This window comes from Pyxicephalus adspersus, chromosome 1, assembly GCF_032062135.1.
Source record: "Pyxicephalus adspersus chromosome 1, UCB_Pads_2.0, whole genome shotgun sequence".
In the NCBI taxonomy this organism is placed as follows: Eukaryota; Metazoa; Chordata; class Amphibia; order Anura; family Pyxicephalidae; genus Pyxicephalus; species Pyxicephalus adspersus.
This window is the reverse complement of record NC_092858.1, coordinates 166,689,762-166,707,227: the sequence shown is the minus strand read 5'-3', so window position 1 is coordinate 166,707,227 and position 17,466 is coordinate 166,689,762. Positions and strand designations below refer to the sequence as shown.

The 17,466-nt window shown below is 38.2% G+C and overlaps 1 protein-coding gene across 1 annotated transcript in view; it reads left to right on the top strand.

Annotated features, from left to right (window-relative positions):
• Window positions 1–17,466, top strand: part of HLCS (holocarboxylase synthetase) — a 94,134-nt gene that overhangs the window by 16,365 nt on the left and 60,303 nt on the right. Inside the window, exon 4 of the mRNA XM_072398283.1 lies at window positions 13,903–14,171. Coding sequence (XP_072254384.1) covers window positions 13,903–14,171 — 269 coding nt within the window. The remainder of the gene's footprint in view (window positions 1–13,902; window positions 14,172–17,466) is intronic.

Sequence of the window (17,466 nt, the reverse complement as noted above, 5' to 3'; positions counted from 1 at the left end):
TATCTCGTATGTAACCTGGGGACTATCTGTATTATTAAATCCACATATAAAATTTTTTTTATCACTTTGCCCAGTTATTGCCCAAAATAAGAGACTTTTCTAACCACCTTACTGTTGGATGGTGTTGGAGGGTAACTCATGGTTGAATATGTGTTTCACCTTATGTAACAGTGTTTGAACCTGGCAAGTGGACACCTAAGTCCTTTTTGAAAGGCTACTTACATGGCTTTTTTTGTTTACATGTCCTTTCCTGATATCTTTTTGGTCAAGGTCTTTTTGGTCCTCTACCAAAGGTGGGTGGTCCTTGAAGATGCAGAGAGTAGTTCTGGTGTGAGGAGCTCATCACCACTTTTTGAGTATGCAATGAGTACTCTGAGAACGAGCTATGCTACTCTGCACTCACAGTAACTCCTCAGTCTTTAGTGACAGTAGGTGTTATTTAACCCAGATGACTGAGGACATCTAGTGGTGAAGAAGAGGTACTGTGGATGACAGCTTTACATTAGAGGTGAGTACTGCAGTAAGAACTGGACTTATAAATATCCCCTGCAACATGGCTATAAAAGAAAATGATGACCTTAATGTTTCTGGTACATAATCTATCTTATTACATAAATATTTATATGACCTGCATTAAATATTTATTGTCAAATAAAGATTTTTTATGCCTAGTAAAAATTCTAAAACCATTTATAAATCTAAAATAATATTGACTATTAATGTTTTTGGCTCTCTGAAAATTAAATCCACAAGCCGCCCACTTTGCCAGTTATTTTCTTCTCAGAAATTAAAGACGGATCAAAAGTTGTATTAATTAAATGCACATTTGTTTTTGTTAGCTGCATTTTTTTACTTTTATATTTTTAACACAAACTTCTTTTGTTAAATAAAATCCAAACATGCGAAGTGTCAGGAACTGTCTGGGTATTAATTATATCTGCAGCTCGTATGGTGATTTTATGAGGAAACCGCTGAGAAATATTATTTTAACACCGTTTTATGTTCCAAGTTCCAACCACGTGTTAAGCATTTTGTATTTTAGAAACAGAAATATGTTAAAATATAAAAATTCCCGAGCTGTGTCCAGGAAGTGCGATAGGAAAATAACATAACTGTTTGGCACTGGCACGCTATTCACCCTGTACGTGTTCGGAGTTTGTCAAATCGTATTCGGTAGGTTTAGGTGTACTCACTCTTTAAAGTAAAGATGCAATGTTGAAGGATCAATGTTTTACACAAATGCAAAGTCCACACGTTGGGCCTGATTTATTAAAGCTCTCCAAGACTGAAGAAGATCCACTTTCATTAGTGTACCTGGGTGATCCAGCTATCCTGGATGGATCTGGTCCAGGAATGGAAATAAATAGCAAATGACTGCTGGATTACCCAGGTTCACTGATGAAAGTGTATCTTCTCCAGTCTTGGAGAGCTTTCATAAATCAGTCCCATAGTCCACACATTGATGTGCTGTCAATTATATTCACTTCACTGAATAAGTAGATGTGGTTCAGGTCTAGTGAGGTGTTGGCATCCTCCATGTTCTGTTTTCTATCACAAGGGGTATGGGGCGAACCCTGGGTAAAGATGGGTAAGGAAAAGCATAATCTTCTGTTTTGGGTAATTGGAAAGAGAATTTATACTTCAAGTTGCCTCTATATTATTAGATATACATTGACTGTTTGTTGCAAACTATTGATTAACACTTTATGAGGAATGGTTGTTGGCTATCAGGTTGTATCTTTAGCCTCATACCCTTGTTCTCTGTAATAAAGACCAGTCACTTCTTCTCTGTCTGCTTGTGCAGGCTGACTGGTCTTGTATCCGCCCCCTCATATAGTTTTCTACAGGAAGTCTAGTGGGTGGGGCTTCTAGTTCCCTCCCACAATAATATTCCATGAACAGGTTATGTGGACCACAGTGATATCAGCACTAAGCAATAACTTGGTTTCCAAAGGCATCTTATGTATTCAACATGGATTCATAGCCTTTTGTGGTTACTGAAGAATTTATTAACATACAACTTGTTATGCATTGTGTTTTTTTTTAAAACATGTATGTAGTCTTTTTTGTTTTCACGTTTGCTTTGTGCGTTGCTTCATTTTTCCTGGAAGCAAATGCAAAAAAACATTTGTCTTTTCTTTTTTCTTGTCCTAAAGATTTGATGTGTTCTGAATTGTGCAGCTCAGAGAAGAATGGAATCTGACCACTAGAGGTCGCTGTAGATTGAGAATAGATCAGGAATCCCAGGCTAAGTCTAACAATCATTCATTGACTTTTAAAGATCTCAACTTGTTACTTATGTCTGCAGTTTGCATTTAACTGAACAATTGGAAACTAAGATACAAACCTCCTTTAAAGTGAACCTGTCCCAAAATAATTAAGGTCCATGAAGCACAGGACCCTCTTTTACATCAGAACTGCGGCAGGTCAACCAATTTCTGTTGCAAAGCTTCGGTTATCATTAATATGAATCGGGGCAAATTGAAATCCTGTTTTGTAGAGGTGTGGTTGCAGTGTGGTTTTTGACACGCTTCATGCAACATCTGCGGGTGATCTACTGCTCCAGAGATTTATTGGCACAGCTTTTAAATATTTTACAAAAAATAATTGAAAAATGTTTTTTGGCGGCTTGGAATACAACCGCAAAACAGATATCCAATGATCTATTGGTACCAGTGCAAAACAAATGCAAAAGTTGTAACTGCATAGAGCAAATTTTTGTCCAAACCATTACTAGTGATTGAAAGCGAGTGTCTGGGTGTGGATAACCATGCGGTTTAATTAACTTACATTCTTCTTATTATTATACGGTATTGTACAGCGCTGTGTAATATGTCGGCGCTATATAAAGTCCATAGTCATGTCACTAGCTGTCCCTCAAAAGGGCTCACAAACTAATGTCATATGTCTTTAATACAGTCAGATCAATTTTGGGGGGAAGCCAAATAACCTAACTGCATGTTTTTGGGATGTGGGAGGAAACCAGAGTACCCAGAGTAAACCCACACAAACACGGGGAGAACCTACAAACTCCATGCAGATAGTGTCCTGGATGGGATTTGAACCTGGGACCCAGCGCTGCAAAGGCCAGAGTGCTAACCACTGAGCCACCCTCTTCAGATCGGTAGCTGTTTTCCCATAGATCCCATTTAAATCCTAGCCCAATGGAAGTACATAGGAGAATTCAATGTTTGCCGCCAGAACAAGCCCCATCCCCTACCGACACTAAGTCCCAATGCTTTATCCAGTTATCCAATTCCAAAGTCTTTACCGCCTGACCTCAGCTTGGGTCCAAGTCACATATACACAATATCAAAAGAGGAATTTGTATTGACTTACAACAAGTTAAACCCAACCTGTGCATTGTAATGGCTCTAATGCCGGTGCATTGACCACTACTTTGTGATGACAATGGGCCCTACAGTGATACCTTGTGGGTCATTGTTCTTCATTTGTGGTTTTGCATAATCCACAAAGCACTGTGCAGGCGCATTCTGTAAATATGTTACTAACACAAGCAGGGACATGAATGTGAGGCATTGCAAGTTTGCATTTCTTTATAAGCATCCCCAATGCGATCATCACCTGTGTGTGGTCACGGGGCTGTCAAGGCATTCTTATGTGTAAACAATAATATTTGCTCTGGTCTGCTGGAATATCTCAGAATTTTCTATTTTTCCTGCACAGCCACTTGACATTGCTAATATTTATCTATGGGCAAGCACCTGTCCAAATAGATCCAACTGATTCTTTATTGCGGGGGCTCCTGATAATAACATAATTAGCATTGAACTTACATTTTGGCAATAATATGCTTTAAGCAAAGTAAATTGGGAGGCCGTTTTTATAGGGCTCATTCACAAAATAATTTAAATGGAAACTTGCATGTTTTTCTTTTTTCATGGAACCCCACCAATTGCTGCCCCTGAGGGAGCTTGATCAATAAAAAGAACAACTTTCCCAACCAATGTTATTACTAATAATAAACAGTATTTATATAGCACCAACATATTATGCAGCGCTGTACATTAAATAGGGGTTACAAATGGCAGACACAGACAGACAGTGACACAGGAGGAGGAGAGGACCCTGCCCCAAGGAGCTTACAAGAGAGCAATCAAGAAAGCTCATAGTTTTAATAGATTTTGTTGCCAAAAAGCCATTTTCTCTTGTCATTTTTCTTGTAATTATTTGCTGAATTTTTTAGGGTCTTGGCAACTGACATATTTGATGGAAATTTTTTGTTTCCTTTTTGTCGAATAGATTTTAGTTAATTTGATGTTTCTATTCAGTCCTAAATTTTATTTATTAAAATAAATTGCAAAGTGTATGCCTAGCATTAACTGTTACACAAAATGGGTTAGCTGGATTGCAGTTATTATTATTAATATTATTATTATTAATAATATTATTACCCAGTATTTATATAGCGTCAACGCAGCGCTTTACAGTCCATAGTCCAGAGTCCATAGTCATGTCACTAGCGGTGCTTCAAAGGAGCTTACAATCTAATGTTCCTACCTCAGTCATTTGTCCCTAATACAATCTGAAGCCAATATTGGGGGTAATCGGATTTCCTCAACTGCATGTTTTTGCAATGTGGGAGGAAACCAGGGTACCAGAAGGAAACCGACCCAAACACAGGTAGAACCTTCAAACTCCATGCAGATAGTGTCTGAGACTGGCTGAGATTCCAACCTGAGACCTAGCACTGCAAAGGCTAGAGTGCTAACCACTGAGCCATTCCTATAATAAAGACCAGTCACTTCTGTGCTTGCTCCTTTTGCAGGGTTACTGGTCTTGCATCAACCCCCTTCCTGTATCCCCAGCAGCCTATAGTAGGTGGGTCTGCTGGGCCTCTTCCACACGCGAAAGAGATCTTCTTCAGTCTCTTTCCTTCTTCTTCGTACATCACCTGATCTTGCACTGCACAGGCGCAAGATCAGGTGATGTAGATGGGAAAAAAAGTAGTGCCGATCTTACTGCGCATGGGTGCGATTGGCATTTTTGAAATGAAGAAGAAAATGCTCCTGCACATGGTTGAGATAGGGCATGCTTGCAGAAGTAGCAGCCAGAGCCTCCTCGGATTTGTGACATATACATCCAGGCCGGGGAGATCAAGACAGAGGGGAAAAGAAAAAAGGAAGGCAATTTTTACTTTATATAAAAGGATTGTCTACATACAACTTTTATTTCAGTTCTCCCTTAAACCAGGCATTTGCGGACAACTAAAATCTGTAATACACACAAATAGTAAAATAAAACAATATTTTATTTTTTGACTAATAAAGCAATTAAATAAACTTTTTGTATTGTTCAATCACAATTCTTTAAGTTCTCTATTGTTTTCAGAAGCTCTAAACTCGACGCGTTTCACAGCACGCTTTATCAAGAGAAATAGGAGCAACAGTTACTTACAGTGCTGAGATAATAAAGCAAATTATTTTTTCATATGATTCTCTTCCATTACCCCTTCTTTTTAACCAGCTCTCATGGTGACTATTCGAGTACAAGGCATTATTTTGTAGGGGAGTTACCAGAATTGGTGCACTCTCCTGTTCCTGTCTCCAAAATAGTTTGTCCCATGGAGCATGGCGTCTTTCATGGAAGAGTCATAATCTGGCCATAGGTTGATATAGGATGCATTTGCTGTGCCTGTAAGCTTTCATTTGATATTACCTGGAACTTTTTTTTAATTTAAAGTAGAACTAAACCCCCTTTACTTACCTATGCCCGTTTTATCACATGGCACCTCTATCTTCCTTCTTCTTTTCTTTCTGGAGATGATCTTTGGCTCAGCTGGAACTCCCGCACAGCAAAATTTGTTTTGGGGACAACCTCTAAAATGGAAGGCCAAGGTGGTTCTCCAGGAAGTGTTACATGTGGTGCAGGGCATGGATGTTGGAGATCATATTAAGACAATTCAGAAATCACCACAGTGTTCTCTCTTCTTAGTTGTTTGTTCCATATTTGTCCACTTACCCCTGTAATTGTGGCCCCATTTTACTGCCCCCCCCCCCTAATACTTTGTTTTCAACTTTTTTAATGCCTTCCCCCTTAGTATCCACTGTTATTTTTATTACGCCCCACCTGGCAAGCTTCCAATACTCAGGGACAGCCCTCGCTACACAAAGCACAGCCAAAGCAGTTGCCTAATGACAGCTGGGTGGCTAGTAAGAAGTGCTGGGTGGTGCGCCCGTCTACGGGCTGGGGAGAACACTTCACTATATATTATAATTTGACAGCTGGGCGGCCATCAAACAGAGTTTGCCATAGGAACATCACCTGTACCTTTCTGCAGTACCCATCTGCCTATTTCACCGATGTTCAATGTTCACTTTAAGCATTTTTTTTCAGCGGATAAAAGTTGTTTGTTTTAGGAAATAATCTCTCATACCAAAAATCTTCATCAAGGATCAAAAATGTGGTAAGTCAAAAATATGTGATGCAAGGGCCAATCTAAAGAATGCAGTTTGTATTTAGTCAGAGCGGCCCTCGTACTGCATAACTGTCTAGGTTGTGTAATCAGATTGATGAACAGCCACATTTTTGTCTATGGGCATCTTAAGGCCTTATTTTTTAAGACATACTGGTATGGGATTTACCCAGCCTGGTGTTATTCTTTACTACCAGAATTTTTTTTCCTGGGTTGAACACTATTTATTTTTCATACTTAGACTCCTCAAGCCTAAGTAGCTCCGTGCTCTTTCCGTACTTCTAACATGAAATGGCTATAAGATGATTGGACTGAGCAGATCTGTTGTTATTATTAAGTCTTTCTGAGGATCCCATGAACAGGCCGTCCTGTCTGTATTATTTTAGTCTAGAGTACATGGTTTGTGCGGTCGAGCCGTGCAAATCACTGCTATTTGATGGTAAGCTTCTTCCCATAAAAGGCTCCCCGGAGTCTTGGCGGTTAAAGACATTTACATGAAGTGCCCCTGACAAATAATATTTAAAAGAACATTTGATGACCCGAATATCGGTAGCTGTTAAAATATTCCCATCCTCATTCCTGAACATGTCTGTAATACTTTGTTATTTGTAGCTGAGAATTTGGAAAAAGTCTGAGAGTGGAAAATTTGTGTCTGTAGTTTAGGGGACGACCTCCAAAACGGAAAGCCAAGGTGGTCCTCCAGGAGGTGTCACATGTGGTGCAGGGTGTGGATGTTGGAGATCAAATTGAGACAATTCAGAAATTGCTACAGTGTTCTCAGTTCCTAGTCTGTTCCTAAGTGTCCAGTAACCACTATAGTTGTGCCCCTTTATACCCCCCGCCCCCAATACTTTGTTTTCAACTTTTTTAATGCCCTCCCCTATTTGGATGCACTGTTTTTTCATCAACTTTTCTTTTACACCCCAGCTGGCAAGCTGCCAATACTCGAGGACAGCTCTTTCTACACAAAGCCCAGCCTAAGCAGTTGCCTGATGACAGGCCGGGTGGTTGAGAAGTGCTGGGTGGTGCGCCTGGCTAAAAAGGGCTGGTGAGAACTATATATTGGTCAACATTGGAAAAAATCAGTTTGTGATAAATGTCCATTCATAAAAAAATTTTTGCATCTCCAGCTGTCTAACAGAACTACATGTACATGATACACTCTGTTAACAAGAGCTGGATTTGTATGTACAGAAAAAAGCTGTGACTGTTGCAGCTGCTCAGCTAAACATATTTCATGTATTTTCTCTTCTGAATGAATGCTTTTAGACTATTTTCTTATAGGAATAAATCTTGCCATACGTAAATCGACTTTTATTTAATCGATTTTCAATTTTCCTATCTCCTTTACCATAGATGGCAACCGTCAATTGAAAAATCAATCATCCTACAGCACACTACAATCAATGCACAGTCAATTCTTTAACCATTGATTCTTTGTTATGAATCGAAATCCAAATCCATCACTTCATTTTCACTTAATCAATCACACTGGTATATAAGTGTATGTGTGCATGCTCTAAAAATCAGGAGATTTAAAAATAAAAACACCAAATACTTTTTATGATTGGAAAGTTTTCAACCTGACTGACTAAGGTTCTTTTACTTCTACACTTGATATTTATTACTTGTGGTCTATTGAGTTAAGAATTAAAGAATACGTTTATGGATGATTCCATGAAATGATGCAAGGACTGCCCAATTGAGGGAAAATCGACCCTTGTCTACAGCCTTTGGCTAGTTTCCCTTCTAGGTAAATGTTCTTTACAGTTACATGTATGCAGTGGAAGATGATGTCAGGAAAAACTGTGACCCTTAAAATGTATACAGGTAGTCCCCGACTTAAGGACATCTGACATACGAACGACTCCTAGATATGAACAGGGCTTCCCTGCTCACTCGTGTGCAGGATGGATGCTTAATGGGGGAGAGGGTGGCCACAACCTTTTGTCTTTTGCTTAACACAGTTGAGGTTGTGGCCGATCCTAGGAGCTGAGCTGATCTGTAACATTCTTAATGACCAAGACAAACTCTGTAATTGTTTCTTTTTGCATATCAAAGCACCATTTACCCTAGAAGTTATTAAATGTCTATGCTTCATAAGGTTTTTTTGGTTTGTTTGTGATTAACTCACAGTGAGGATTTTATACATAACTGACACCACGCTGCCTAATATTATGTTAAGACAAACATCTGTCCTAATTGCATTGATTAAAATAATGTACGTGTTTCGACTTGCATACAAATTCAACTTCAGAACAAACCTACAGTCCCTATCTTGTATGTAACCCGAAGACTACGGTACCTTAGAAGGTTGCAATTTCTAAAGAGATAAAATATATAATTATATAAGTTTTACATAAATATAAATTGTTAGTTATAATATTCTTTTAAATTTTTTTAAAGATTCACCTGCGGTAGATGTATAGTAATTATTACATTTACGGCTTTAGAAGTATACCATATTGCCACTACTTAATTTGATTTGAGCATCTAGACATCAAAGAACCCTAGCCACAAAAATTGGGTTCACTGTTTTATTGGATATTCCTGCTTTTTTTGTTGGTAAATGACAGTCTATTTTTTTTGTTTACATTACATTAGACAGTCTATTTACTTGAATGGATACCTCCACACCAAAGGGCATGCAAAGTAAAATAGAAATATAATATATATAAATAGAAGTTAATAATATTAATGCAATGCACTGCATATTAACATTTGTGCATTCTCATTCTTTTCATTTTTCTGCAGCGCAAATGTTCCATGAAGGTACATTAGGTTATCCTTAAACATAAATTGCACTGCACCACAGAATTGCAGTTTATACATCAGGGATGCCCACACTTTTTTTTGGCCTGCAGTCTACTTTTAAAACGACTAAGTCAAAATGATCTACCAACAATAAAAACATGGACTTAATAACTCTGTGCACAGTAGAGTTTATTTTGAAAGGCAGGGCTCCTCAATCTACTCACGGTACCTTTTCAATCTACTGGTGGATCGCGATCCACCTCTTGGGCACCCCTGGTATACATGATACAATGCTTAGTGATAACCTTTGCGTTCCTTCCGGGCATATTTGCGCTGTTTATGACATGTCACCAGAACAAATCTCTATCAGTGATTGTAGCAGCTCCACAATCTCTGTCCTTTGCATTTTCTGCTGCTAAAACAAGATAATCTGTAGTTGTCAAAAGACTTAAACACTTCAGAAAGTAATCACAGAGTTTTTGTCCTCTGTTGCAGGTTTCTGCTTTGAAGCAAATATGGTGTTATGTAGATCTGAATTAAGACTGGACAAATACCAGGGCTTTTCTAATGGTGCAAATTGAATCTTCTTAATTCCTGCTTGGCTCCTAATCTGAACTGGCCGGCTCCTCAATATCATGAGAATGCAGCCACTCCGCTCCAAAATCCTTATATTGCAGCTTGCTGGCCTGCTGCACCACCTCTCCGTGTGTGTTTGCCTAAAGAGACTTTCTGTTCCAGAGTTGCAGTGGCAACTTCTGAAATATTCTGCATATAATTTTACTTCCTTTCTATGTGTCTTTTTATGATATCTGGTAGATGGAACCACAGCACAAAGAACTGACCTTGGCACAAAACAACCACCGTAGCTCAGCAAAAGAGCATGAATAGAATAGGTGATAGAATGGGTAGCAAATATGTTCTTTCTCTACCATGCAAAGATTTTATGTAGGAAAATGTATTGCTTCTGTTACATAGTTAAGTTGAAAAAAGTTCAACCACTAGGGAAATAAACATATCCCAGATAAAAACCCTATGGACATAATTAATTTAGAGGAAGACAAAAAAATCATTATAAAGCCTGGTTCAGTAGGGAAAAAAAATCCTGTTTGTATATAAAAATTGGTATGTAAATAACCTGGCTTTGGTTAACACTTTAAAGACAAAGCATATAGTGGCATAATAAAAGCCTTGGTAGCCTGCATGGCTGCAATGGGGCCGGGGAGTGGTAGAGGACCCCATAAGGGAGGCTGGTGATGCAAAGTCTGCAGAATTGCTTCCTGTGCCTGATGTGTGTGGTTAGTAGAATTTGTTTACCTGTCTTGGCAGTGTAGATTTGTTGTTCTGTGATTGTCTGTTACAGTCCAACTTCTCTAAAAATGAACCCTGTACACCTAATATGATCTTCCTCAGTCTTTAAAACACCTAGAGTATCTTTTGAGATCTGTGGAGCTGCAGAAAATGCCAGAGTTTAAAGAAATTTGCATTATAGTGGTTGTGTGCAGGAGGATCAACAGTTATGTAATCACATAGAATATTGAATTGAATTCTTTGCACTGCTGCACGCTGACCACTTATATCTGCACTGGTCACTTATTTTGAATGATCGTATAGTGCATGATTCTCTACATGCTGTAACGATACAATCATTCAAAGATAATCCACCAATAATGTACTCACACTAGATGCGATCAATTGAAAGTTGCAGGAAGTGAGGTATATAGGAGGAAATGGCATAAAGGAAATCACGGCCCTGAGAGATACAAAAAGAACGTGCTCATGAACGATCATGTTCATCCTGAACACTTCAATTACTTCTTTTTGCATTATACCTTTCCTTGTGTTCTCACGGAAGAAGCAGAAGGACAGAGAACGACACTGGAAAGTGACGCAGAAGGAGAAGGACAGGGAATAGTGCTGGAAAGTGATGCAGAAGAGGAAGGACAGAGAACAGCGCTAGAAAGTTAATCAGAAGGGAAAGGACAGAGAACGACGCTGGAAAGTGATGCAGAAGAGGAAGGACAGAGAACTCTGGACAGTGAAAATAATGATGAATTATAATAATACACACAAACATATATATAATATATGTATTATGTACATATAATATGTGTGTGTATATTTGTTTTTAACGATTATCGAACGATTGATCTTTAATCAATCATTTACAATGACTATTATCTGCCGTGACCATGAAGTTTTCCGTTGGGGGGAATGGGCCGCATTAACATTTTTGCTATGGGGGCCTTATGATCTGTGGTTGTACCCTTGAAAATAAAGTTTATTTCATGTGTGCACAGTCTTTATTGCAGTGTTAATCCCTTAAGGCCCAGACATGATACCCACACCAGCATTAATTCAGCAGTTAAAATTAAAATAAATACCTTCTGAACCTTGAAGTCCTCCATCCATGTCCATCACTGACACCGCTTCCAAGAGTCACTACCAGGGATCCAGCACTGTAGTCCATACCCACTGGCCTTTTATCCCCTTCTGATGTTACCCCTTTGTTTTATGCTGGGATGACTCTTATTACTGGACAACCAAACCGAATGTCCACAACACCTAGGCAGGGACATGAAAGAAGAAGAAAGACTCCGGGCCTGCAGTGTCATAAGATTGTTGGATTAGCTGAGTATAATGAGAATAGGAATAATGTTCTTTTGCATGCACAATTTATCTAAAACAAAGACTGAAATAACTTTCCCTTTAAACTCCATTATTATTTTGCAATGGTAAAGTAAATCCAGGTGCTGTTTCCTGGGAGATATTGTAATTCATTTGATACAATGACACACAGAGAGAATGTAGTTAAAAGTTCTGTAAAGGTTTCCGTGTGGGACTGGGATGAACCGCAGGCTGATGGAAGTTTGACAGAGGCTGATGTGATGCAGACTTTGCTTTGGTTTGCTGCCAGTGACATACCTGCTTTGTTATCTGTACTGGTGGGATTGACATACTGAATTTACAAGCTGTTTCTAGACCATTCTGCTTCCAGGTCATGCTTTTCGGAGTGGCTTCAGGTTCCAGCATGCAGAATAGCATCCTATCTAACTGTGTCAATCATTCAGCACCAGGGTGTTTCCAGGAGGATCATTCACCTTAACAATAGCTGTTTTGTGATGACCAGAGGAATCTTTTGTAACCCAATATCTGTATGGCTGTTAATGGAAAACTATAATATTCTCTGGTCAATTTTATTGTACTTTATGTTTTAGGTTTAAAATTTAAAACATTTTTTTGTATATTTAATGTAACTACAAAGGATCCCTAAAGCACTATGGATTAGCTATACAAGCAGCATAGCAGAGTACCGGGCTTTGAGGCTTTGTTTGTCTTAATGAAACACTGAACCAATGAAAATGGATGAGTCACCCTGGTACTTATTCATGAATATTGGATTACTTTCAGCAAAACTGAGAATGATATATAACTAATAATTGTGAAAAGGACATTAGAGCTTCATATATTGGTGCAAAAGAAGAATACAAATACTTACATGCAAATATTTCAAATTCATTTGACTGATCAAGTGTAAAATTAACTGTACTAAACTGTTCTCTCTCTCTCTCTCTCTCTATATATATATATATATATATATATATATATATATATATATATATATATATATAGCACTACACTGATTTCGATTTTGGGTAGTGTCCCAGGTTTGTAATGTCCATGTTACCATTGGGGAGATTTCCCAAAACAGCTGTATAATAATACCTATAACACCTTATAATAGCCTGGCACACAGGAAGTTAGCTGGACAGAAATTTTGTATAAGGGCTTTCCTGATTGAATACAGATCGACTGGATGGTTTAGGGGAGGGGTTTATATGATAAAGATTTTGGTTAATATAACATTTTTTTTGAAAAAAGTTGGGCACATAATGTGTTATTGAATTAATTGTATAATTAAACTTTTTAGTGGTATTTATCGACCATTTTATTTTTCTTGGATTTAATAAAGCTATGCAAGGCTGGTGAGGATACACTTTCATTAGTTAAGCTGGGTGATCCAGCAAACTTGGAATAGATTTCGTAAAATCATCTGCTATTTTTTAGCAAATGTTTTCAATCCTGGACCAGATCCATTCCAAATTTTTTGGATCACCCAGATTCACTGATGAAAGTGTATCCTCTCCAGTTATATCAATTACAACCACATCACTTTGTGAAAAGTATAATCCTTTTTGTTTTAAACTTTCAAAAATGGATACAATTTGACACAAAATATTCACACATGAAGAGATATGGAGTCCACAGATTTTAGGTTAAGAATTTGGAGTCTTATTCAGGCAAGAACAAGTTGGCAGTAAATAAATTTCCCGCCACGTTTCCCATGTTCCTCATATCTAAACTGAAGAACAAAAATCAATATTTTATAGGAAAAAAATATTTATTGGCTTACAATGTGGTGGCTGCATTACTTTTCCTATTTTCAGGCTGTGGAGGTTCTTATTATTGGCCCCAGATATTTCATGATTTTGAAGTGGTGGTAAATGTAGGATGTTCACCCAGTGATTATCACCTTTATCTGTGTGTTCTATTTGAATGAAGGGCAAATTTTCTTCAGTTTTGCTTAAAAATGCATAATTTCCATGAGATGTACTTACTTTTTCACATGATGATGTTCCTAATAAACTCGATATCATCTTGGCTGCCATTTGCTAGTCATAGACATCATTTAATACTGGCGTCTCTCCCTGCAGGATAAATACCCCGATGTTCTCCAATGGATTAAATCAAGGGTAAAGAACGGGTTGATCAAATCCAGCAAGTTGTCTTTGAAGCTGTTTGAGTCCCCGCAGTATGACATTGATGTCACTCCATCTCTGGCACCATTAATTACAGAGGAGGAAGACTTCATCTGTGAGGGCTTTAGCCTGGAGAAGTACAGAGAGAACCTTCGTACTGAAACACTTGGAAAAATGGTGCTGTTTTCTGAGGTCACCACCACCACGTTTAACCTTCTGGATGGGTAAGTCCTAAGACGGCTCCTCAGTGCAGCTGCTGATTTAACACATAACAAGGTTTTATTAAAGTTTGGAAAATTTTAGTAACTGATCACCTAAAGAGTTGTTCTTGGGTATCATGGATCAATCATTGCAGCATGCCCACTGGTTGGTTTATTGTTCGCATTTCTTATCATTAGGTACAGTACAGTATTGCTGGTAGCAGCCATTATTTATAATTAGGTCATGTCTTGTTCTGAGCCAAATTCTTTATTTCCATCAAGGCACATTAGCCCTAAACTTCTGATTGATCAAAAAATAGTTAGAAATGCTTTTAGAAACATTTCCTAGATTTGCTCAGAATTAACTCTTTTTGCCTTTTTGTTTTACATTGTTATTTAGCTTATTTTTCCATATTAGCACTGGCAGCTGGTAACATCTTTCTATTGAGTTTCTGTTTTGGGAAGTGCATTGGATATAAAATATCCCTCTCCACAATATCTCCTTTATCTCTTGTTACGCTTATCATTTGAACTTTTATACATTTATCCATGAATTTCCTTTTATATACTGTAAACTGCACTGGTAATTTATGTTCAGCAGCCTTTTACTCTGGCTATCGTTTGTCCAGCTGATGTACGAGCGGCAGAGTTGCTAACAGGCTTTACAAAATATACTCCTGTCTTGGCAGCGTATTACTGTGTGTTGGAGAAATGTCACTGGGTCCGGGGGGGTGGGGGGTAATGGATTGGATAGGCAGGCCGTGTCTTAGTTGTGTTAATGAATGCAGAAGACTGATCCTGGCAGACAATCGCCTTATGGGCCACACTGTATTTTTTTTCCTTCATATTTTCTTTGTCCTGAATTCCCTAGAGAAACACTAAGCCATCATAAAAGGTCCTCAGCGTCTCTGATCATGTAAAATATAAAGATTGCTACATTCACATATACTGTATGGGTGAATAGATACTGTAGATAGGTGCTCTAGGTAGTGTAGGTGATAATCAGAAAAAAAAATATATGCCAAAAAATCTTGTTGAATGGAGTTTTTGTATCTTGCTAACAGATGTTAAATCTTGCTGCCCAATCTTAATGAACTTGTCCAATAGGAGCATTCAATAAGAACTCATCATTTATGCATAAGGGTCTTTAAGTCCCCTGCGACAAAGGTGCTATGACAATTTGATTGTTGAAGATCATCAGTATTTATTTTGGAAGTAAACTACTCACAAAAATATAGCATTAAGGTCCCATTAAATTATTGAGGTATGAGTATTTTGTGAATGCCACCCCAGCTCATCTTATTGCATTTACATCTTGGCGCAGTACAACATACAACAACACACAACTATGCAGTACATTGCAATGCAATCTTAAAAATATAGCAGGTCTGACATTGGTGCATTGGGCAGCCCATTAAATTATTGAGCTGCCCTGTTTTTCTGTGTGTGCTGATGCAACACTTCAGTGTTAATTAGCCCTTAGCTTCAAATCTTCACCTCATCTTCTGTAGTACATCCACCGCTATAAAACTCACATGAAGCTTGGCTTTCTATATTTCGTCAGCAGCAATCAACACTGGGCCTGATTTTATAAAGATCTTCAAGACTTGGTAAGATAAACTATCATAGGAGAACCTGAGTGATCTAGCAAACCTGTAATAGATCTGGTTCAGCATTGAAAACATTTACCAAATAGCAAATTATTATAACAGATCCATTTCAGGTCTTCTGGGTCACCCTAGTTCTTCTATGTTAGTCTATCTTCCTGATTTGCTATTTCAGCCCATCCTCTAGCTGCTGCAAGACTCATAGCTCCAGCATGGGCGGATATAAAGTAAAGGGTCTTAGGATTTCTCCTCTTACAGCCATATAAAGTTGCCCTTCCATTATGATCACATCACAAAAAAAGTAACCAATATCCAATTTTCAACTAATATAAAAACCTTCGGGAGTCATGAATATCACACTCTGATCCAGATTAGCCTTGCATGCTTTATGTAAAAGGGTTTTCTGGACCTGTTATATTAAAGTAGTTTTAAAAAGCTTAGGAAACTATTATTATTTTTAACTTGTATTTTTTTAGTGCCAACATATTACGCAGCGCTTTAAAAAGTCCATAGTCATGTCACTAGCTGTCCCTCAATGGGGCTTACAATCTAATGTCCGTCCCATAGTCATATGTCATTAACACAACCCTAGGATATTTTTTTTTGAGGGGGAAGCCAATTAACCTAACTGCATGTTTTTGGAATGTGGGAGGAAACCGGAGTGCTTGGAGGAAACCTACACTTACACAGGGAGAACATACAAACTCAGATATTGTCCTGCCTGACCTCGGACCCAGCGCTGCAAAGGCAACAATGGCCAACATATTCTTTTCCTCCAACATCTGAAGAATAAAAAGACTTCAATTCTCTTTCGTGCATCTGGAGCTGAGAGAGTTTTATTTAAAACACATGACGTGACCAGTCTCATCATCATAGAGCTTTGTATTGTACTGTACTGTACTGTACTGTACTGTAGGTCTCATATTTGAAAGATATGTTCCTGATGAAGCGGTATATGTTTCCACGAAACGCGTCAGACAAGTATAATTGATTAAGACTACTGCGATAAAAGTATTTATTGATATATTGTAATTTTGAAAATAGTTTTAATTCATGTACAATAAATACTTGGTTTTAGTAATAACCTATGTATAGCTAATTGTTTAATGCCTTAAAATTCCTGTTATTTAATGTCAGCATTGAGCTTTGCCAAAGTGCAGGTTTGTAGTGTGTGTCACCATGCACAAACTGCACCAAACCAATGGAGCAGTGTAGAATTAATTCTTCATATGTTATTTTTTGATGTATGTTAGTGGTGTCAAACTCAGATCACATAAGGGGCCGAAATCTAAAACACAGGCTAAGTTGTGGGCCAAACTTGGTTTTAAAATACATAGTCTTAGTAGAAGTATAGATCCTTCCTCACCCTGAGACAAGATAACACGCGCCATCTTTGTGCATTATTCATAATTTGAAATTAAGAACGCACTTGTCTTCGTGAAGCATGAACATATATTGGCTTTCCCATCTTTCAATAAATTGTCATCAACTTTTCTCTTGTTGGACATGGGTCCAAAAAGTCCAAAGGTCCAAAGTGATTGCTTTTTTGTTCTTAATTGCTTTATCTGAGGTCGGTGTACCTGACCTATCCAAGCCTGTCTATGTGAGGAGAATGGAGCCTCCTGAATGTGCCGAGGTGGAGGCCCCTGTCTTTGAATCTAGAGACATTCCCAATGTAGCATCCAACGGAGATTCCATACCTGGAGAACTGG